The sequence below is a fragment of the Ostrinia nubilalis genome, chromosome Z, assembly GCF_963855985.1.
Source record: "Ostrinia nubilalis chromosome Z, ilOstNubi1.1, whole genome shotgun sequence".
NCBI lineage: Eukaryota > Metazoa > Arthropoda > Insecta > Lepidoptera > Crambidae > Ostrinia > Ostrinia nubilalis.
In genome coordinates this window covers 22,304,149-22,328,448 of record NC_087119.1, presented here as the reverse complement: position 1 = coordinate 22,328,448, position 24,300 = coordinate 22,304,149, and the positions used below count along the sequence as shown (strand labels likewise).

Genomic DNA, 24,300 nt, shown 5'->3' with positions numbered 1-24,300 from the left:
AAAAATATAACATTGTATGGTACTATTTTCGCAAAAAGTAGGTGAAAAAAATTTTTTCTTCAGGACACAGCGGGCGAATTTTATTGCGCATCGAAAAAAAATATTTATTTTATCCATGAATTCATACTATTTGGTTCATAAGCAAGCAAGAATTATTATTTTAGAATTTATTTAGAGTTGCTGGCACATCAATCTACCATGATTTGTATTTTTTCGTCAATTGATTTTGAACTCTATGTGTGAGACATAAGGTTGAAAATAATTTAAATACATTTTAATATTGAAAATATCATAAGAAGAAAGCACTAAATAAAGAACTTTAATTTTTCTAAACGTCTTAATGATTATTATTATTTTAATTAACACTTTTATTTGTACATACTATTGTACCAGTGATTTAACGGAAAGGTAAGTGTGAGGAAAATGAGGTTTCACAATCATAGTACGGGAGATATTTTTAGCACAAAGGTTACGGCTGTGACCGTTTTAGTTTTTTTTTTCAGACAGCACCAGCTTCTGCACTACTTCTTGCACTTACATCTCACCATTTCCAGGCAAGCCTCGGCAGCTACGGGCAAACCGGTCCATGTAGGCTCCATCTTGCTATCGGCTCTGGTCCACCCCCAACCAGTCGGGTAAAGGGAAGACTGAGTTGGTTGCTTGCAACTAATCCTATACGCGAACCCCTTGGATTGATCTAATAAGTAAGTGGATAGATCTTGAACAAGGGACGACTAGAAATGAGGACCAAAATCCCAACAGAACAGCCTAATCTGGTTTACTGATAGCTCAAAGATGCAGTAGCGGCGTAGGGGGGGGGGGGGGGTGCCAAGCATCAGAGGGTGACACATGTCGCACAGATAAGTACTCACAGGCGCATCTGCATAGCAAGTCTGCGGTCTATGTCATTGTCTTTCAATCTTGGAATCGGTAGGTAACCCCAAAATCGTGGGGGTTACCAGGGGGTGCCTTAGGACTTACGCCGCCACTGTAAAGATGGCCTTGGGAACGGGAACGGGCGTCTACTGTAAACACTTCGAACATAGTGAACGCTTAAGGAAGTTTGCTACAATGTTTCAAGCTGAATTCTACGCTATAATATGTGTGCACTAAAGAACAGGGGTGTAAAAAACGCAATATTTACATCCTGATCCACAGCCAGGCAGCACTCAAACAAAAAGCCATCGCCTCAGTGAAGGTTGAGTCTAGAATTATTCTAGGTGCAATCTTAAAGATGAACAAACTCGGAAGGCATGAAAGTGTCCCTGATGTGGGATACCTGGACATACACGGATCAAATGCAATGGGAGAGCCGACAGTCTAGCGAAACTAGGGTCAGAGGCGATACCTATTGGGTCAGAACTGATACTTACCTTTATCTAACGGCATACCTCATGGCCATAATATGGCCATATCCAAGAAGCACAGTGCTGAATGGGAAAGCTCCAACGATATAAGATAAGCCTCTCCAAATCATTCCTAAAGGGAAACACAGGGTCATGGAGAAAACTCATTAAGCATTAAGGTATCTAAGCCCAAGCAATTACTGGTACGCAAACTGGGCATTATGGAACGAACCACATGTCCCACAAAATGGGCCTAACAACAGAAGACAGCTCTCGAGCATGTGGACTACATGTGGGGTCCATGAATCAATACTGTAAGGATGGGTCTGCTTGGGTCAGCATATCCGGCATCAGAAGACTTAGAAGGCTTTCACTCAGACGCTTAATTCACCTAATGGATAGGATTTTTTTGGACGATAGGGAATAAAAAATGGAGCATAAAGATCCTAATGGGTCGCTGTGGACTACGCTTAGACCTAGCTTAGCTTAGGCCCTACATAAGATAACCCAGACAGCAGCAGCAGCTTTGTATCAAGGTGCAAGCAACCGACTCGAGTCTTCCCTTTACCCGACTGGTTGGGGGTGGACCAGAGTCGATAGCAAGATGGAGCCTACATGGACCGGTTTGCCCGTAGCTGCCGAGGCTTGCCTGGAAATGGTGAGATGTAAGTGCAAGAAGTAGTGCAGAAGCTGGTGCTGTCTGAAAAAAACAACTAAAACGGTCACAGCCGTAACCTTTGTACTAAAAATATCTCCCGTAGGTACTATGATTGTGAAACCTCATTTTCCTCATACTTACCTTTCCGTTAAATCACTGGTACAATAGTATGTACAAATAAAAGTGTTAATTAAAATAATAATAATCATTAAGACGATTAGACAAATTAAAGTTCTTTATTTAGTGCTTTCTTCTTATGATATTTTCAATATTAAAATGTATTTAAATTATTTTCAACCTTATATCTCACTCATAGAGTTCAAAATCAATTGACGAAAAAATACAAATCATGGTAGATTGATGTGCCAGCAACTCTAAATAAATTCTAAAATAATAATTCTTGCTTGCTTATGAACCAAATAGTATGAATTCATGGATAAAATAAATATTTTTTCCGATGCGCAATAAAATTCGCCCGCTGTGTCCTGAAGAAAAAATTTTTTTCACCTACTTTTTGCGAAAAAAGTACCATACAATGTTATATTTTTATAATCCTGATAAATGTAGCTTTCAGGTAATATTTTTTTTATTAGATTATCTCCAGTGGTTTAAAAGTAAACGACGTTTATTTAAAAAAATACTTTTTGATTTTTGTGAATTTTACTCAATATTTCAATTTTTTTGTATGAAAAGGCAAAAAGTTTGTTCTAGAAATGAATTCGCCATCCTTTAATTATCCGAAAATGATACCACACTTGCCCTAATACCCATAGTTTTGAAGATATGGGCCTTAAAGTGAAGCGCGGCGGAAGGAAACTTGCCCCCCCTCCCCCTGCTACCACAGGGGGGGCTCCCGATGTCTACCGACGGAAATCCACTCAGGAGCACCCAAAGAACCACTGTTGCAAAAATGAGCCTTCTATACCAAAGTGGAGGGGTTCTTGCACTAAATTCCCTACTATCGACCGCAAGGTGTTGAATGTGCTGCGTGTTTTTATTGCGCATCCACTTTGTTACCTACCTATTCACGTAAGTAAATGAATGTTTTTTCATTAGTTTACGTTCAGTATATTGTCTCTAAGGGGTAAATGTGTTAAATGTGAACGAAATATTTTGCTACACGCTTTATTTTTTGACTGGTGTATAATGGATGTAAAATTTACCACTCTGTTGCTGCAACTCTGTTACTAGCGTGTGGTAACAGAGTTGTTTAGAAAGTAACAGAGTTGATTATTTATTTTATTTATTTATTTTATTTATTTGGGAAATCAACGGCGATACATTATGGTAATATTATACATTAGTATTGAATAAAACTTACAGCTAATTACAGATTTCCACAGAATATCATATTGAGTTGGAAATGTCGAATCGTTTAGATAACCACATAACCACATAACTATAAATTAAAAATAATAAAATAAATAAAATAAATTATGCTGACACTAAAACATTAAATGAAACACAAAACATATACACATTATGCTCCTTGTGTGTTCGTGTGTGTGTGTGTGTGTGTGTGTGTGTGTGTGTGTGTGTGTGTGTGTGTGTGTGTGTGTGTTTGGCCCACCCACTGATCAGGCATCTTTTAGCACTTTAATGGCTTGTAACCTAAATTTTACCTTGCTATAGGTAAATAGGTCAATCTCGCTGAAGTACTGGTTATACACTCGCGGCAAACGTGATAGCGGTGCATTGCTCGCGTATCTCGTCTTGCAGTGCGGTACATTGAAAAGAGGACGTGGTTGGCGGCGCGATCGGGGGGCCGGAACGCAGTACGATACTCCTTCCACAAGCTCAGGGCAGTCCACCCCACCGCGTACTATGTCGTACAACAGGCAAGCATCAGTCAATTTGCGTCTATCCTCAAGGGTCAGTAAACCATACTGTTTACAGTTGTCACTATAAGTCGGTAATGTGGGTTTACGAAGACGGTAATTAAGGTGTTTAATAAAAAGTTTTTGAATCCGTTCCAAGCGATCCCTGTGTATAGCATACTGTGGAGACCATATTGCACTAGCGTACTCCAGAACGCTGCGGACGTAAGCAAAATAAACAGTTTTGAAGGTATGCTCGCTGGAGAATGCCTTACATGATCTCATGACAAAGCCCAGGCTTTGGAAGGCTTTATTAGCAGTCCTGTCTATGTGATCAGACATTAGCATTTTTCCATCTAGATAAACACCCAAGTCTCTTACCACCGTTGATCTACGTATTGGTACGCCATTAAAATTATATGAGAACACTGTTGGATTGCGCCTACGTGTAAAAGTAATACATTCACATTTATTTATATTGACAGTTACCTATATTGTTTTCCGTATAATAGTTGAATAAAGAGTCCAAGTCATGTTGCATTAAAATACAGTCACGATCATTTCGTATTTTATAAAAAAATTTTTTGTCATCGGCATACATTAGGTGTTTTGTGTATGTGAAACAATTTGTAATATCATATACGTATACGTTGTAAAACAATGGTCCCAGGTGCGAACCCTGGGGAATGCCAGTGGGTACACCCACAAAATCTGACCTGTAACCTCCCATCACTACAGCCTGCGACCGATTATTCAAATACGACTTGACCCACCTAAGGAGATCGCCATGTATTCCCAGATCCTGTAGCTTCTTCAAGAGAATGACGTGGTCCAAATCAGTGGTTGAAATCAACAGACAGTTGTAAGCCTATATTTAAAAAGCTAAAACTGTTAACCTTCCCGTGTCTGTATATTTTACAAGCCTGCCTTTTTGTCAAATATCATCCAGATGAATTTAAAAGAGTCGACAATAGCTCATCGTCTTCGACCTAGGAAACCTATGGTAGAAAGAAATATGTGTAAGACTGCATTAATGAAAAAGAGTTTCTTAGATATGGCACCAAAACTGTTTAACAAGCTTCCTAAGGCCTTGCTAGAGTGTGATGACAAAATTTTTAAAAAGGAACTGATCTTACTACTATTAAATAAAATGTATTATAACATTGATGAATTTTGTAATGATTCTTTAGGTTAAGTTTTGACATAATTTGAAATTGTATACTTTATGACATTAGCTATTATTTTGTTGTATTTAATAATTAGAAAGATTGACTGACTGCATTGACATAGATAAATTTGTAATACCAATTGATTTAGATTATATTATTATTCAAATCTATTAAGAATTCGTATGCCTATACGGCAGATCATAGTGGAACCTACTAACCCCTAACAACTTTGTACCTATGATAATGACGAATAAATTTTCATTTTCATTTTCATTTTCACACGGTCGAAAGCCTTTTCGAAGTCCGTGTAGACCACGTCAATCTGCCCACCTCCATCCATATTTGAAAGAACATAATTGGAGAAGCATGCTAAGTTTGTGACCGTTGACCGCTGTCTTAGAAATCCGTGCTGATTGACAGGCAGTCCCTTGCTAATGACTGGATATATAATATCGAATATCGAATTCGATATTATATATCCAGTCATTATGCCATTATACTATTCTTTAATTTTGCTAAAATATTATGTTTCAATTACTTTTTTTTAATCAGTTGCAATTTAAAAAGTTCAAGCAATAGGTAACTTTGTTTTATACAAATAAATCGAAATAATAAATATTAAGAACCTCAAAAACTCATTGTTACAGGATATTTGCGTTATTAAAATGCCTCTAACGCCTGCTAAAAAGCAGCGACGATACCCGAGAACGCCGTAGAAATAATCAAGAAAAAGATGTTAAAGTAATGTTTTTAAGGCAATTGACGTTAATGCAACAAAATTCAAATTAATTAAGTGATTTATCCTATGAGGCTTTTGATAAATAATTTACTTGCCGTTTTTCTAGAACCTAAATAAAATTATAATAAAAAAAAACTTTTTTAAAAACAAGCTTTATCCTGAAATGCAGTTGTACTAAAACGAAAAAAGAATTGTATGCTTGGTTCAAAGAATTTCGAAAGCTTGTATCGCGCATGGAATTTATTCCTCTTTTTTTCTGTTTGCGCTACAAGCTTTCGAAATTCTTTGAACCAAGCATACAATTCTTTTTTCGTTTTAGTACAACTGCATTTCAGGATAAAGCTTGTTTTTAAAAAAGTTTTTTTTTATTATAATTTTATTTTAGACTTTTTAGTTGTATCTCAATCTCTGGGTCATTATTTAGCACCAAACTGCTCGAAAAGACAAATCCAACGAACCCAAACTCGATGCGATTCCGTCGTTTCGTTTAGGAGTTCCTATGGCCACCTCCTGACTCCATCATCAGGACCCTGGCACTAAACTGCTCGAAAAGACAAATCCAACGAACTCAAACTCGATGCGATTCCGCCGTTTCGTTTAGGAGTTCCTATGGCCACCTCCTGACTCCATCATCAGGACCCTGGACATCATCTAGCACTAAACTGCTCGAAAAGAAAAATCCAACGAACCCAAACTCGATGAGTTTCTGCCGTTTCGTTTAGGAGTTCCTATGGCCACCTCCCTAATCCATCATAAGGACCCTGGACATCATCTAGCACTAAACTGCTCGAAAAGACAAATCCAACGAACCTAAACTCGATGCGATTCCGCCGTTTCGTTTAGGAGCTCCTATGGCCACCTCCTGACTCCATCATCAGGACCCTGAACATCATCTAGCACTAAACTGCTCGAAAAGAAAAATCCAACGAATCCAAACTCGATGAGTTTCTGCCGTTTCGTTTAGGGAGTTCCTATGGCCACCTCCCTAATCCATCATCATGACCCTGGACATCATTTAGCACGAAACTGCTCGAAAAGACAAATCCAACGAACCCAAACTCGATGCGATTCCGTCGTTTCGTTTAGGAGTTCCTATGGCCACCTCCTGACTCCATCATCAGACCACCTCAATGGTACCATAACATTGCATTGTCATCGTACTTACATAAGTATACCAAATTTCAGCTCAATCGGTTGGGGAGAAGTGGTCTTAATTTCAGTTGCAAGATTTGTCCCACACATACTAACAAGTGAGGTCAATATAAAGCTTGTAAAAAGTCTGCAAAAGTCCCGTCGTGGATCATCTACGCCTGACTGGTGCTACCGACTTCTACGATTTTCTATGAATACCATAATTATATTGTTCTTATGTTGACATAGTAAGCGAGATTTGTAATTTTTAATTAGAATAAAGATCTTAAACCTCACTAGTAAATTTCTAAAAGCCCCATTTTCTTTTTGCTGTTAAAAAATGTGTTGGCTACGCACGCAGGCAAATAAATCAGATGCTTAGTACAAAATTTAATTCCATCATACTATGTAGTATTAAAGTGTGAAAATTGTAAACGTGATTACGGAGAAGGATTTTTAACTAAAATTACCCATTAACGAAGCCCGCTACGGTGATATTCTTCGGAAAACGCCCGAAAGTATTGAAACGCGCCGAAATCGCCCTTTGAGTAACATTGAAATGTCTATAGACAACAAATACCCTTTGAAGCTGAATTACCCATTTTCGTATTTTAACAGAAAATAGTGTAGAAAATAAAAATACTCCAACTGTTTTTGGGATCTGAATTATGTACCTACGAGTATTTAGTAAAATAAGAATATCCTAAATTCGTTTCTACGAGAAAATTATTTTGTTTTTTTACGATACCGATGCGATGACTGTGATAAATAAAACAAGACACAAACCGTTTTCTTTTTCCGTAACCCATCCAGAATATTTTTTCAATTTAAATTAGGTTTCCTGAAAGATGTTTGGAGATTTTTCATTTGATACGTAAATTATATTAAAAAATACTTTATCTGCAATCTGAATTTTAATCGTTAAATAGGTGTATTGAACATTATTTTGGGAAATCATTTTTTACATAATGGTTACATTACGTCCAAAAATTACCATTTCTACGCGGCAATTTATTTCTGTATCAGTATTATCAAAACAGGAATTAATAACGAATAGTTTGTGTACAAAACCATCGCAGTCAACAAGTGAGTGAGTGAAAAATCGATTGAAAAATCTGGGGTATTTTTCCTGGAATTGGCGCGGGAAAATTTATTTACGCTCGCAACATTTGTATCTGAAGGTTGGCGGGAGGCGTGGGTCGCTCGGGCTCCCTCCCGTACCAGTACCGTGCGAGAGAGCTCGGAGTAGCTCATTGTAGCTACAGCCTCCGCGCAGACAGGACGCACTCCCAGCATCCAAACCTCCGGGCTGCACGCTTGCTCAGTACTCCGTTCGGTCTAATAATTTCACCATTTAATTTCGACTTTCATCTCTCAATTTCGGTTTAAATTCAGTGAAATAAATTGTTTCTCAACTTATAAATTCAGTGATCATAATGTTAGTAGTACTCTCTTTTCTTATTCGCATGTTGGTGTTCGCTTATTTTTTTCAAATCCTCCACGAATTTATTATTGCGACTGAAGTGTCCGGAGAAACTATGGAAGGATACGAAACGCCTCCAAATTTCGAGTACAAAGACTATTTCATGCCTGGCAAAAACAACCCGCGCCCGGACTCTGACGACTCGGATTAAGCACAACCTTTGAAGTCTTTTTATTTGATTTTGAAAATATCCACCGGCAACCAGCAACCAGCAACCAGCTTCCATCTCTGAAAAAAAAAATTGAGTCGTTTTTTTGTTTTTAACATCAAAATGGAAGAGAACCCAGAGCAGATACACCAGAGTGCGGCGGCAGTTACCCAGGACGCCTAGGCGCATATCCAGGATCTTTTTAAGACCTCCTCGCCCGCCAACTTCTTCAGAATCAGAAGAATCAGAAAGTAAGTTTATTTCCATTAAATCATTCATTTTCAGTCACGAAATTGTGTTAAACTAAGTTTTTCTTCCTATGTTTATCTTAAATTGTTATTTTCACCATATTATCATTTTAATTTTTTATATCATTTATTTTAAATTGTAGTCGATAATTTCTTCTATTATACACAATAGCTGGGTCTTAAATTCGTTTGCATTCATTTTATGAAGTGCCATGCATTAAAAACGCAGTTCCGTGCGCACGGATTGTGTTATACTTCAAAAATATAAAAGAACAGTTTTACTGAAATATAGACTAAAATGCTAAAATATAAGACTATTCTACGTATAGAATATTCGTATAAATTATGACTGTACTCGATAAAAATAAAGAGAAACTGCTTAAAAAATCTTAAAAAATGTTTATTGATCCGGTTTCATACGTTTTCAAATTCATTTCACGGCCATTGAAAAGATTTTCCTGAATCATCCTTAGATTTGCGGACTACAAATCAATTTTAATAGCTAAGTTGTAGATATTTATACCAAAATTGTCGGAAAAATGGACGGAACGTAGAGGGTTAGCAATTTTTTCATTGTTTTTGTATCTCTTAAAGTTATAAAGTTGTGTGTTTGAAGGTCTGTTTTTGTAACAAAAGACGCAAACCGACTTTTATTCATTTATTTAAAATCGCTAACGCTTAGTTTATACACAAAGCACCAAATCGAGACTATTTAAGTTTAAAGAACATTTTTTTTTTCATCAAGAAATTAACAATCTTAGCATTATTTAATAATGCTAAGAGGCAAGGTATTTCACAAATAATCAAATAGCCAAACACATTGCTGCATACGTAATACACTTTAAACTTTGAAAAAAACTTTGAATCGACTACTGTAAGCAAATTAATTTCAATTTGTTATTTATTTAACACAACATTTTGCAGTCAATAAATTTTGATGCTCTTAAAAACTTTATAAAATTGCCCCTTAATATATGGAAATACTTTAATGGTCTTTTAAAAGTATTCCGATGTTGACAAAATGTACGGGACAAATCCCGCCTCCGCCTCCCGCCACTGCAGCTCTTGTACAACCAGGATCAACAGTTGGCCTCCATTCAAACCCAACTGGTGAACATTAAGTAGTCCCGAGGGACAGCTTTCAGTCTCACAACCCGCAATAAACAGAGGAATATTGAGAAGTTCGAAATGTACTAATAGTTGCCCTCAGTTATAAAGCGGGACGACTGAAAAATATAAATTGCTGATAAAATCAAAACCTGTAGGTAAATCTACTTCGATTCAAACCGACAACCACTCGTTGTCCGAGCAACCTCGTTCTTAATGTCACCTGAAATCAATCCTTGCTCATTTTGGTTACTAGTATCCCCTTCATAATAATAATAATCTCAAAAAATAGCTTAAAGGAGTTCACAAAATTTAAAATTTATGCGTATTTAGTGGAGTCTTCATCGATATTATAGCCTGACCAGGAACATAAAAACCCTGGCATAGAGGCGCTTCAATTGCATTTGATAGTGCAACACTGGGTACAGTCGTACCTGTATTAAATTAATAGGCTAACTTTATGTATCAGGATTCAGGATTATAGGCTTATTTAATATTTTCATAAATTAACAAAAACATATTATATTATAGGTAAACTGGTTTAAATAAATTAAATGAAACCATCAATCGAGCAAGTAGGATTTTATTATTATTCATCAATAATCAAATTCTGAACTTGAATATTCAACTACAATGTCTGCTCATGAACGCTTCAAACTCGGTACTTCTTTCCCAATTCCATAAAATTCAATACTTACAAAGTGACAAAAAACTTTAAAATAGGTAGTTGAAACAAACCACAGCTAATTTTCATAGTTGACTGTACTATACGATAAACATGTCAGTCAATTTGACAACCTTTGTCGGAAACATTATACAATGAAAATATTGTCCGAACCCTTAGTATTTCTCTTCGACAAATACTTTAACACATTGTGAACCACTTTTCTTTCACGACTATAAAAGATTTTAGCAATTTAATTCACAAAATCAATTGCGCACATTTAAAATAAAGTTTGTTTACACTTTGACAGCAATAGACTGACATGCAAGGTGACATATCAATGAAGTTTTCAGTTACTGTTGCCATTAAAAGAAATTAGTACCATTAATTTTCCGCAACATGGCGAGGGTTTTTATGTTCCTGCCCCCCTAGACAAAACGCACTTTTTGATCGAATCGAAAATCGAATCCGTCAAATTCCATACAAAAAAGGGGCTTTTCGACCACTTTTCGACTGGTTTGCGATTATAATGGCACTTTGTCTAGACCCACTGGTCAGGCTATACACACAATCATGCAAACACATACAACAAATACAAAATAGAGCTTTTACTATTTTATAACTTAATTGGAAACCAAACCACAAAAATTCATTTAATAAACTAAGTCTAAACAAAGTTATTTAACTTCAAAATCTATACTTATAATAAATCTGTAGAGAGGTCAATTCTGTACATGAAATATATTTTCAAAATAACTATCAGGGGGTGATTAGTGATCGATACTGATGCCAAAAATGCAATCAGTAAATTTTTTGTCTGTCTGCCTGTCTGTCTGTCTGTCTGTCTGTATGTTCCTTATAGAAACAAAAACTACTAGACGGATTTTAACGAAACTTGGTACAATTATTCTTCATACTCCTGGGCAGGTTATAGGATACTTAGGAATTCCCACGGGAACGGGCATTACCGGGAAAATCCTTTTGTATGAAAAATCTAAACCGCTTAAGTTAGACGCTTGAAATTTGGCAAGTAGGTACTATCGGGGACTCTTCCGCCTGACCACTTTGTAGAAATTTTAGCGTAAGCGCATCGCTCCGGTCACGTGCTCACCCCGTCTCTAATTGGTTACGCATTTTACTATATTTTTACTACGACCAATAAGAGACAATCAGGGCTTAGGTTGCAATACGAAATACCATTGTGCACTTTATTGTCATACGGTTAAGGTTTAAAACGAAATGTTTCTTTTTCTTCAATCTTTCTTAGTTTTAGGCTGAGTTGCACCACCTAACTTTGACCGTAACTATAACGGTAACCGGTGCTTTTTGTATGGAGTTTGACAGAATTTTGACGTTTGTTAAAGTTAAAGTAAGATGGTGCAACTCAGCCTTAGAATTTTAATAATAGAATTTGGTTACAAACAAATAGATATGTATTTTTTTAATATTGTGTTTTTATACGAGGTCTGTCTGCTTTTTGCTTTGGCGATCTGTTGACATATTCTCTCCTTTGTTTTTTTGTGAAGTTTCGTGATCAATAACCGATTGATTTGTGTTGACCCGTGCTAGTAATTGGACTGTTTGATTGCCTTTTTATTGACCTCCGCTCGATTACTGAACCATGCCTCTCAAAATAATTCTTATATTTACTTACAAACTTATCTATACATTGTTAACTGTTTAAGTATTATTAAGTTTGAAGTTTAATTGTTATTGATTTAAGACCTTGTGTAAAGACACTTAATGTGCAATAAAAAATTGAATTTGAAATAAAACTAACTGAATATTATCTGGGGGCACGGCAGTGCCCCCGCCAAGTCGAGCGCGAAGCAAACACTGCCGTACCATCTTTACTGGAACCATTTCGCCGCATTTTCAGGCCCCTATTTGAGAACCTCTGGATAAGACCAGAACGCAGAAATTTTCGTCTACTAGTAAGCTATAATCACATACTTAAAATCCAAAATTTCAAGTCTGTAGGTCATTTAGTTCCGAAGTTAAGCGAAAGCAAAGTTTCGCATTTACGACACTCACTCACTCACTCACTGATGATCATCAAAATAGAACTAGTACTTCCCATAAACTCAGAGAGCTGAAATTTGGTACAGAGTTAGGGTTTAATGGCCACATAAAGGGAAAACTATCAAAACTAGGAAAATCGAAGATCTGGAGTAACACCACATTCATAATCAATACTACTCCGGCACCGTGGTGTTCGCCTGTATCGCTTACCGCTAGATGGCGCTAGCACTAGCAAGTGGTGTCCAGATTTTTTTCCTTTCCAGAGCCCCCCGTCGATTAAGTTGAATGTTGTGTAATTTGCATTTCGTTGATTTCGTTTATTATATTGTAAGGTTCGCTAAGGTCATGTTATTAAAACAATTCTGATTCGTTGTCCATTTTAAAGGTCGTTGAGTTTATTTGTGTTTAATATCGTAAAAAAAATCGATAAAACGACGACGTTAAAAAAATTTGCCACTTTCTACAAAAATAAGTGAAATCCCACCAAAAACATTCTGTTAAAAACTAGCCAAGTCTCGATGGAGCTGCTTGTTTATCTCTAAAAAGTAATGAAATCTAGACAAAGTCGTGCCAAGTCTATGGTTCCTTACTGCGATTTCTTTATTATTATAGTTAATGTTGTGTGACTTGGCCGTTGAACAATCTTTATTAAGATAATCATACATAAGTATTATTGAAATACGCAGCTTTATAAAGCCTACAATTGACTGGTTATTGTTGAATCAACGTTTTCCAAGTGGCAATTTTCCATCGTCAATGGGTAGCGGTTCTGGGGACAGATTGGTGCAATGGTGTCATGGAGCACCTGGTTTTGTCACCCTTCAACGGCCAAGTCACACAACATTAACTATAATAATAAAGAAATCGCAGTAAGGAACCATAGACTTGGCACGACTTTGTCTAGATTTCATTACTTTTTAGAGATAAACAAGCAGCTCCATCGAGACTTGGCTAGTTTTTTACAGAATGTTTTTGGTGGGATAATATTTACGATAACCAATTACCTGGATCATTGCTACCTAGTGCAATATTTATATTAAATTTTAATAACGTAGATAAGTGTTTCTTTAAAACGGAAAACAAAATATGCATTAAAAATAAATAGAAACCTATTATAAGTTTTTATTTACATTCAAGGATTTAAGAAAGTTATAGCCAGATCTTACAATAATTGTTTTTAACACGTTGAGTGCGAAACCAGGTCTATAGACCTTGTGTACGTCTCGCTTACCGTGCGGCTAAGAAAATTATAGTCTTCCTTGTCGTGCGAAAGGCATAACTTCAATTGGGTCCGGTGTAGGAAAGTGATGAATATATATCTATGATGTATTCTTAAAATAGAATCCAATGATGTACCTACCTTAATACCAGGTTTTTAGACCTGGTACCGCACGGAAGTAATAAAATGTCTTCACAATGCGAAACCAGGTCGAAGCACCTTGTACCCTGCGCACCTGGTACCGCACCCCACGCTAGCTTCGTGCAGCCAGTGTTGCCTCGCATTCGTAAGAAACGCACATGTCGACATGGCGTCAAGAGAAACAAACAAAATCAAAACTGCAAATTGATTATAATTTAATTTGCTACACGATTTATTGCTAATTTAAATAATGTATTTCGTGACAAACATTTGAAGTTGTAACTAATATGTTTTCTTTAAATATAGCTTATTTAAGTATTTATGCACGTATGTCTTATTTGTAAAATATTTAGACTAAATTATTAAAACATCTTTTTTTGTTACTTTTTTAAATTTTTATTAAAACTTAATTTAAACTATCGATATTTGTATTTCACATCCCTAGAATACCCACCAGACTTCCCTACTTCAGTGCGGCACAAGGTGCATAAGCCTTGTATTTTGAATATAGCTATAATTTTTATACTAAACAAGTTATTCACGAACGCCTTCAGGTGTATGTCAATAAATGCATTATTATTAATATTCAAAGAAAAAAAACACAATATCTATTAACATGAAGCCAAAAATAAAATTAATATATCTTAAATATTACAAGGTCTTTAAGCCTTGTGCCGCCACAATGTAAGTTTTAATACCAGGTTTACTGACCTTGTACCGAAGGAATGGAAAGTATTAGAAAGTTACTGCCGCAGCAAAGGTGTTAAGCCACAAATATTCCTTAACTCTTTACTAATTAATTCAATAACATATTGTTTTAAATTATAAGTTCCGAATAAATTAAATACCTATTAAATAAGTAAAATTCGAAAGTAACTGTATGATTTTGTATTTCTCGCCCTAACTAGCTAAACTAATATCATGAGATTTACACTCATAATATCAACAATAATTGTAGAAAGGGCTACTTTTTTCTCGGGAAATTGCATAGTTACCTCGGAATGTGCGATAGCAATTTTGTGACCCGAGCGGGCAATCGCTAGTTCAAATTTTACACGAAGCCTCATATAATATTTTGTAGAGATTCTTTATTGGGTTTCAAATTGACTAAAATGCGACGTTGCCAAACGAGCGCTACGGATGCGGGTAATAAGCAATACTCAATCCTAAATGCTTAACATAGAGCTTGGTTTGCTAGGGCAAACATCTACAGTGGTGCGCCGACGCTGCTTAGACCCGAAACATGAATGAACGGGGGCGGAGCATAATCGAGCGTGTGTGTGCAAACAATTTAGGCCCTTAAGGTGTCAAGGCGTTCGAGTCCCCGATAGTACCTTAGTAAACCTAAAGCTTAGTTATAACAGGATATTGCAAAATTCCTACGGGAACGGGAATTAGCGAGAAAAAACATTTGTATGAAAAAATCTAAGCCACGTAAGATAGACGCTTGAAATTTGGCATGCAGGTACCTTAGTAAATTTAAAGCTTAGTTACAACAGGATATTGCAAAATTCTCACGGGAACGGGAGTTAGCGGAAAAAAACATTTGTATGAAAAAATCTAAACCGCGTAAGTTAGACGCTTAAAATTTGGCATGCAGGTACCTTAGTAAACTTAAAGCTTAGTTAAAACAGGATATTGCAAAATTCCCACGGGAACTGGAATTAGCGGGAAATTCCTTTTGTATGACTGACTCACTGACATACCCACGCACAGCCTAAACGGCTAAACGTAGGCACTTGAAATTTATATGGGACGTAGCTTAGGTACCGTAGAGGTGCACTAAGAAAGGAATTCCCGAAATTCCCACAGGAACAGGAATTACCGGGAAAATCCTTTTGTATGAAAAATCTAAACCGCTTAAGTTAGACGCTTGAAATTTGGCATGCAGGTCCCTTAGTAAACTTAAAGCTTAGTTACAACAGGATATTGCGAAATTCCAACGGGAACGGGAGTTAGCGGGAAAAAACATTTGTATGAAAAAATCTAAATAAAAATAGATGAAGGGGGTAAAACGCGTACGAAGTCGCGGGCGGCCGCTAGTCATTAAATAAATCAACATAACAGTTGATTCTTACTGGAACTTCAATACAAGACAACGAAGCAACATTATAAAATCATCAATAAAAGTTGCTTGAAATATATTATGTCGAAAGCAAACCGGCACATTTCAACCGAGCTTTGACGCTTGTTTTGGCAACATTTCAGACGCCACAACAACATGCTTCGAACAACTTTTGGAAGTTTGTTTCGCGCATGTCCTTGTTAACTTAAGAAAGAGTACAACTTCGGCGGTTGAATGACAAATATCGTCAGCTTCCCCATTCAGTTAGCCACAGTCGGGCGCGTGACTCGCACGTTTGGTTTACTTACGCCGGCAAACTGGCGCGATACTCCGATTCTACCACGGTCGTTGTGGCCGAGTCCACAGGTAAAACGCTCTATACAAAATTACCGCGCTGCATAACTGGTTACCTTACTTCCACTTGCTCTTTCCCACGATAAATTTTTAATACGCTCAACTACAGCGATATGAAGTACAGAAAGAGCAAAGGCCAGTTGCCAGTTGACAGTCAGACACCGAAGGAAGTAACGCGTTGATAAAAAATTCGATACGAAAAACTGTTTTCTTTTTTTTTTTGGTGACGCCAAAGCATGATGGTAGAAATGTCTAGCCGTCAAAATTTGTACCCGACTATAACTAGTGAGCAAAAAAACTTTCAGTGTTTTTTCTTCTTTTAGCCAGTGCTAAAGGCATTTTTATTTTTCAGCGAATGAAGACGTGAATTCCGAGTCTAAGACATGCGGGAAGATCCTGATATTTTTGTCCTGGGTGCTGGTCATCTGCACCATGCCGTTCTCGCTGTTTGTCTGCTTCAAGGTAAGATATTTTTATGTAAATATAGGTTTAGGTATTTCATCGATGCTGACAACGCGAAAGAAATTTCATTCTTTTTTTTTGTTTAGTAGTTATAGTTTCCGTCGCTGGCGATTTTTTTAATGCACGATTTTGTTACAATTTTTCAAGAGACCATAAAGTGGCTTATAATGCACTTGAATCTATCTAGATATCTTATGTTTTTCCCTTTCACTATCCCTGATAAGAAAAAATCCATCAGTGGCTCCGTGAAGAAGATTTTTTTTTAGGACCAGAATAATAATATGTCTAACGCAACTCTCTTTAAATTCAGAATAAGAATTTTCTAATCAACACAATCCAGCCGAACAACAAAGTGTTTAAATGTGTTGTATTATTAACATTATTATTATATCAAAATTAATGCTAAAATTGGAAATGCAAAAACGGCCAATTTCGATAGCTGCCGGGTTTTAGGCAATTTTATAATATTGTGAGCAATTAAGCAGTAGGTAACTAATTATTATTTCAATATAATGACATAAATTAGATTACTCGAATAACAAGCACGATAATTTTGTTCATTTTACAGTACAATTTTGAATATTAGGTATTTTGTTAGAAATTTATTTTAAATGCTATACAATTTGGCTACGATACTGTCGCTAAGCAGTTGCTGTTGGCCATCGACAAGGTAAGTTACAACTTCAGAGATCTATGGAGTAATATCTATCTATATACATATATGTATAAAACTCAGAGGTGACTGACTGACTGACTGAAGTGAATGACATAGTGATCTATCAACGCTCAGCCCAAACCACTGGACGGATCAGGCTGAAATTTGCCATGCAGGTAGATGTTATGACGTAGGTATCCGCTAAGAAAGGATTTTACGAAACTCCACCCCTAAGGGGGTAAAACGGGATCCACGCGTACGAAGTCGCGGGTGGCCTCTAGTTTAGTAATAAAAGTGTACTTGACTTATATTGAGACTTTTAGTTTTATAATTTTAAGGTTACTTTAAGTGCTGAGCGAGTCGATCGAAATGCACGGGTCAAAAGCGAGAATAATAATAAATAAATAAATATTATATAATATATAGGATTTAAGACACTACTAATCAAAGATGTAACGGTTTTAAAAATATATGCAAGAAATTAATAGAATAAATATTTAGTGTCAGCCAGAGCTGATTGCATTAAAGACTGCCCTGCGTGCCCAAACAACTGCACGCAGGATGACTTTGAATGCTACTAACAACGCCACTGTTTTTGAGGAGTTTTGGGCTGACACTGAATAGGTCTGTTGTCGACACGACAAGAAGAAGACAAGACCGCATCAAAAGCAACAGGAGGAATAGGTAAACCAAGATAATGGTGGATTGAAGATTTATAATAAGAGTATGCCTAGACTTGGCAAAGACAGAGAGAGACAGGGAGAGCAGCGGTATTCAAGGCTACTTACAAACAAGATAGTGCCAGGTGCGCTTAAATATTAATATTACGAGATATGATTACATGAACCGAGCTAATACAAAATGGCAGATTAGGTGCTACACGACGATTTTTTAATCAAGCTAATTACTGCTACAGACCAATAAAATTATTTCTACAATTCCTGTGCGTGCATAGCAAGACAATAACACTTTGGTGCTATAATTAAATTAAATTAAGCTAAAAATATCACATCCATTTACAGTCCTATCAACTTAAGCTGAGAATTGCATTTGTGTGAGTGATCGCCAAAAGTAGCGTTAGTAAAACACATACAAATAAAATTAATGTTTTATTAAAAGGAAGTCTATAAACACTTGCTACCAATTGGGCCGATGTAACGACACTTGACACATCCTTTTAAATAAATAAATAAATAAAAACAGGTCCTCGCTCAGCATATGCCAAGGCACGAAGTACCTCGACGCTGATATTCTGCGAGCACCGTTTATAGAGAGGGCGTCCAGCCAGCCTTACCAAATTACAACAAAAAGACAAACTTTATAAAATTACAAAATAAAAACAGACTAAAAACTTTTCGTTCACACCTTTAAAATACGTATTCAATTTGCATAAAATTTCTTTCACTTAGATGCTTAATGGATTTCGTACAGGAAATTCACTTACAGTAGGAGCCATTTCAGTAATATTTGGAACACAATTACATAAAATTACACGTATCTGCTACCAGTACCGGGGGTGAAGTGAAGTTTGTGAGCGGCAAGGAAGCGGTGCGTGGCGGACGCGCCGCGCTTCAGGCCGCTTGCTATAAATAAATGCGCGGGACGCGCGCCGCGCTTCAAGCCGATTGCCACTCTACACTATCGGTGTGCACTCACACAAATGCAATTCTCAGCTTAAGTTGAGAGGACTGTACTAATTAACATTCGTAACATGTATGTACCTAACATGCAAATAAAAGACACGATAGTCGTACAGAGTGAAGGGATCGCCGACACGTCATCCGAGGAACGCTTTGGAAAGAAAATGGAAGGAATTTGAAAAGGAATATGCTTTTTATTTTGCCTTTTTAAGAAAAAATATAACACCTACTTTGCATTTAGCAAATAAGGTTTTGTTTATAACAAAAATCTATCCATCTAATCTAAGTTGTTATGACACGTTTAAAAGCTGCATGTTTAAACTTGTAAAAATGAATAAAAGTGGGTCCCTTTCAAGTTGTAAGTTATCATTACCACGTGAAATTAAAAGCTTTTGAAATATCTGTGCTCGCGACTTCGTACAAGTGAAAATCATTTCATATTTTTTCCCGTTTTCGCAACATTTTTCATGATAATAGTAGCCGATAGAGCGTGATGGTATATGTGTGTATGGATGGGTAATTCCACTTCGTATATAATTATAATTGTATAATTTCATATTCATTTTTGAATCAGTTAGTGGATAGTTAGATCCTCCATTCTTATAAATTATCTGTTGCATAAAATACGTAATTAACTGCAGCATATTTGCAGCATATTTGACTTGAAACATGGCGCTAACTTGAAACAACACGTCGAGTTGAATTATGGAAACCTTGAGGGGTAGATTCAGCTAAGCAGGGTAACTAGGTGCCAACCTTCATACTCAAGCTTAACTGCTCCACTCGGCGTACATACGTAATTGAATGAACTGAATAATGGGTAATGTTAAGCTACAGTATCGGTAACGTGCATTTGCGAGATAATACTCAGATTAGAGCAAGCAGGAACATAAACATTAGTCAGGAATAAGTTAGTCTCTTCAGTTATTTCAACCGGCAGACAGTGGCTGAGTTTGTTCAAATCACCTCAAGCGCACTGGCGTATCGCGATTACAGCTCATGAGTTAATACCTCATAATACTATCAACTATCATCTTCAAATCAGTAAAATATTATGAGACAATATGTAAAGGCTCTTTTAATATGAGCAAAACTTATTTTTTTTATTTATCTTATTATTATTCTTCAATTAATGAACATAATGCCAATGGACATTCTCTGCCAGTTAAATAATTGAAGATTTGTGAGCACAATTTAATAGGTTTTTTTTTTTAATCTCCGACTGAAATTGCCGGAGTTCGGTTTCAGACAAAACAATCCCATCAAAAACAATACTTGTCAAAAAAACCAAGTCTCGCAACTCAGTTGTTCTACGGTAAAAAGTTGTGAGATCCATGTAATACCAAGTCCAGGCCAGGAAATCTTTAACGTTTTACATAAATTATTGACTTGGCCATCGCACTAAATAATTTAATTTACACGTGTTTTCATGCGATGGCCAAGTCAATATCGTCAGTTGCAGGTTCACTTGGGGTAACTGACAAAATGCGGTTTTTGAGTTAAATATACAGTTTTTCTTAGTTTTTTCTGCTCTTTCGAATGGTATAAGTAAAAAAATTCTAGCTTTAAAAAAATTACAATTACACGGACATTTTCAGGTGTGAACTTTTCAGATTTCCTTCACAATTTTGGTGTAACTGACATTGTAATAATTTTACCAGGTTGAATTGGTGTATCTGTAATAATGTAAAAATTTTGCTTCAAAACTTTGCAATTACACTGATTTGCTAAGGTGTATAACATGAAATAAAATAGGAATTTAGAAAGTTTTAAGGCATATTACATTATTATTATACCAGCAGTATCAGTTAAAGAAGTTAAAGTTAGCTCAACAAAAAAAAATTGAAATTGAGCAAACTATCCAGCCAACTAGGCGTCACTGCGCGTTGCTAACATTAACCTGTTGTTACTCTGTTACTTTTACTGTTGTAGTACTCATGACCTTAATTCAACATTGCTATAAAGAGGTGGGAAATTAAATCCATTTTTGTTTTCAGTTTAAGTTGCCCCGTAGAGCTAAATACGGTATTGGTAAGTCAAAGCTCAAAAAAAATATTCAAATTACTTAGTTTCACAGTAATGCTTTAGTTATTTCAATATTTCTGTCCTAAAAAAATTAAATACACATATTTTCTTGATTTTCGTGGCATTTTAAACATTTTTTAATGAATAAAATAAAAGTGACTTCTAATAAATTTTTTTAAAAATTAAAGAAAACGACAAAATGTTATTTTTTTCATGAATTCTCTTATTTTTTAATACTTTTACATAAATTATACAGCAACTAAGTAAACAAAACCCAGCAAAATCAGCAAATATATCAAATTACTTTAACTTTGGGCAGTACTTACACCAATTTGACCTATGGTTTTTCCAAAAGTTTGGTGTAAAATTAGTGTAACTGTCAAAAGTACAAAAATACATTGGTGTAACTGCAATTTATTTCCTTAACTAAGACATACTAGATAATTCTTTATATTTAATCTAAAACCGCGTAGAATTCTAAGCATTTCTGTAAAAACAGATCCAAAAAAGGTTAAATAGGAAAAAAGTTATGTCTGATTTAAGACGAAAAAAAACTTTAAACGGCTCTACTGAAAAACTGTATTTTGTCAGTTACCCCAAGTGAACCTGCAACTGACGATATATTTATGTAAAACGTTAAAGATTTCCTGGCCTGGACTTGGTATTACATGGATCTCAGAACTTTTTACCGTAGAACAACTGAGTTGCGAGACTTGGTTTTTTTGACAAGTATTGTTTTTGATGGGATCTCATTTCTTTTTGTATTTTGTAGACAGCAGTTATGTATCTAGAAAACTGGACCGAAATTGAAAAATTTTACTCGACTTGGCGGTTGCACTACCGTGCCCCCAAATATTTTAGTTTTTCCTTGATTCATACACCAAACACTACTTATATTCCAAATTTGAAGCTTCTAGGTCTGCTAGAAGTGCCTTAGAATTTTGATGATCGGTGAGTCAGTCAGTCAGTGAGTCAGTGAGTGACAAAATTAAGTAACTTTGACCCGTTATAATTCTTAAACTACTGGTTCAAATTGAATGAAATTTTAAATATACCGTGTCTTTACAATGCCTGCATAGCTAATGAAAATTCAGCCTTCTAGTTTTATCCACAACGAAGTTACAGGCAGTCGAAAATGGCCTGAATTGCTTCGAGAAAAGGATGGTACGGCCGTGCCGCTTTTTTGCTCGACTTGGTGGGGGCACTGCCGTGCCCCCAGATTTGTTGAATATTAAATCAATAATGTATTTTTTTTTTAGAGCAAGTGGTGGTAGTTTCTCGCTAATGTCTACGAGCAAACTTGTAGTCTCCATACTTTACTTTTTTTTTTTTATGTACATACAAGGTTTTAAATTTAAAAATGAACTTTCATTTTACAGTAGTTTTTTTTTTTAGGTATATTATTGTATTTTTTTGTTTTTCCTTTTATTGTTTTTTTTTTCTTTTTATTTTGTTTTAATATATGTATACATAAATTTAAATACCTATCATATATACTTTATACTGTACACTTACATTTATTGCACAAAATTTTAACTTACGTACTATACGTATTCTTTTAAATTATTTACAATATATTTACATAATTGGATGAATGATTGGATGGCGCTTTCCCTCTTTAACAGGTCCGATATTTCAAAGGGGTTAACTTTTTAAGGTATTGGCATATAGCCATGTGCTGTACTCTTTGCCGGGCAAAACGTGGACATTCTTTGAGTAGGTGAAGTATATCCTGAACAGCATTTGTGTCGCAATTGCACTTATCGGTCTCGACTATCTTGAACCGATGTAAGTATTGTCGGTGATAGCCGTGACCGGTAATTTGTGTCAGGTGGAAGGAGTGTTCCGCCTGAGCGAAGAGTTGGTTGATGCTGTCCAAGTTTGGGAGCCAGTTGCGGGTGAGAGCACCAGTGTTAGCATTAATGTAACGATCATTCACTTGGCGTTGGTTTATTTCCCTTATTCTGCGCTTTACGTGGCTGATCGGAAACCTCGCTGAGAAGACGCTAGTCTATACAAATAAATAAAATAACTTTGACTTTGATTTATGACATAAACCTTTTAGAAATCTGTGCAAGTGATAGATAACGTTGCAAGTGGTAGGAAAACTCACAATTTTATCAATTTACACACCTACTTTATTATTACCGGTAACTGCCAGGGTTGCGGAAATTCAATTTATTCCGCGCCGTCTGCCGCTTTGCAGGAAAACCGGAAATGTATTTCTTAGGTTTCTCCAACAACATCCATCTTGCAATAAAAACAATATTTTTATTAACTACTAGCTTTTGCCCGCGGCTTCACCCGCGTGAAATTTAGTTTGTCACAGATCGTCACAAAATATAACCTATATGTTATTCAAGGTTAAAAACAATAATACTGTAAAGTTTCATCAAAATCCGTTTAGTAGTTTTTGCGTGAAAGAGTAACAAAACATGTTGACAATTGACATCCAGACATCCAGACATCCATACAAACTTTCGCATTTATAATATTAGTAAGACTAAATTAAGGCTTGGTATTTCTGCTAAAGTAGGTATTTCGCGCTGTCAAAATCTGCGCGCGCAATACTTCGCCGAAGACAGCGCGCCAAAGAGCTCTCGCGGCTACACAGTATAGAAATACGCAGTTGGTTAGGTTAGGTTGACTTCCTTCCGTTCAAGCGTCACACTCACAGCACTTTCTAATACAAATCATATCCAAGTGATACAAATTAAAACAACTTTCAAAATTTTTGGGAATATATTTTAGAATCGAATAAATATAGAATATAACTGCCAAAGTAAACACGGCTTAAAGAGGCGTGACGTCACCCGACCTTCCGGAAGTTCCGCGCCGGCTAAAATAATTTCAAGATTACGTCACCCGACCTATCGGTAGATCCTCGGGAGCTTGAGCGATTGGAAAAACATTTTATGATCAGTTATTCGTAGTAGCGATTATTTAGAGCTTGGATAATAAATTATAGTTGTTGCAATTCACAAAGCTTTGCATGCAGTTAATTACATTAATCAGTACACGCATCAATTTTGTTCAGTCTTTTTGTTTATTAATAAATAAAAATATCATACTAAAATTGCCTACATATTTTGTTTGTATTGGTCTGGGTGTTTTCTTTCCATAATTTATGTATAACGTATGTACGGGGCTCTGTATCGAAAATCACTATGAGCAATGAGCATCACACACGGTTACCTGGAGTGCATT

General features: G+C 36.1%; 1 protein-coding gene across 1 annotated transcript in view; it reads left to right on the top strand.

The window, feature by feature from the left end:
* LOC135087192 (band 7 protein AGAP004871) overlaps positions 1–24,300 on the top strand; it is an 86,066-nt gene that overhangs the window by 3,552 nt on the left and 58,214 nt on the right. Inside the window, exons 2-3 of the mRNA XM_063982033.1 lie at positions 8,624–8,742; positions 16,664–16,773. Of these exons, the coding sequence (XP_063838103.1) occupies positions 8,624–8,742; positions 16,664–16,773 (229 nt within the window). The remainder of the gene's footprint in view (positions 1–8,623; positions 8,743–16,663; positions 16,774–24,300) is intronic.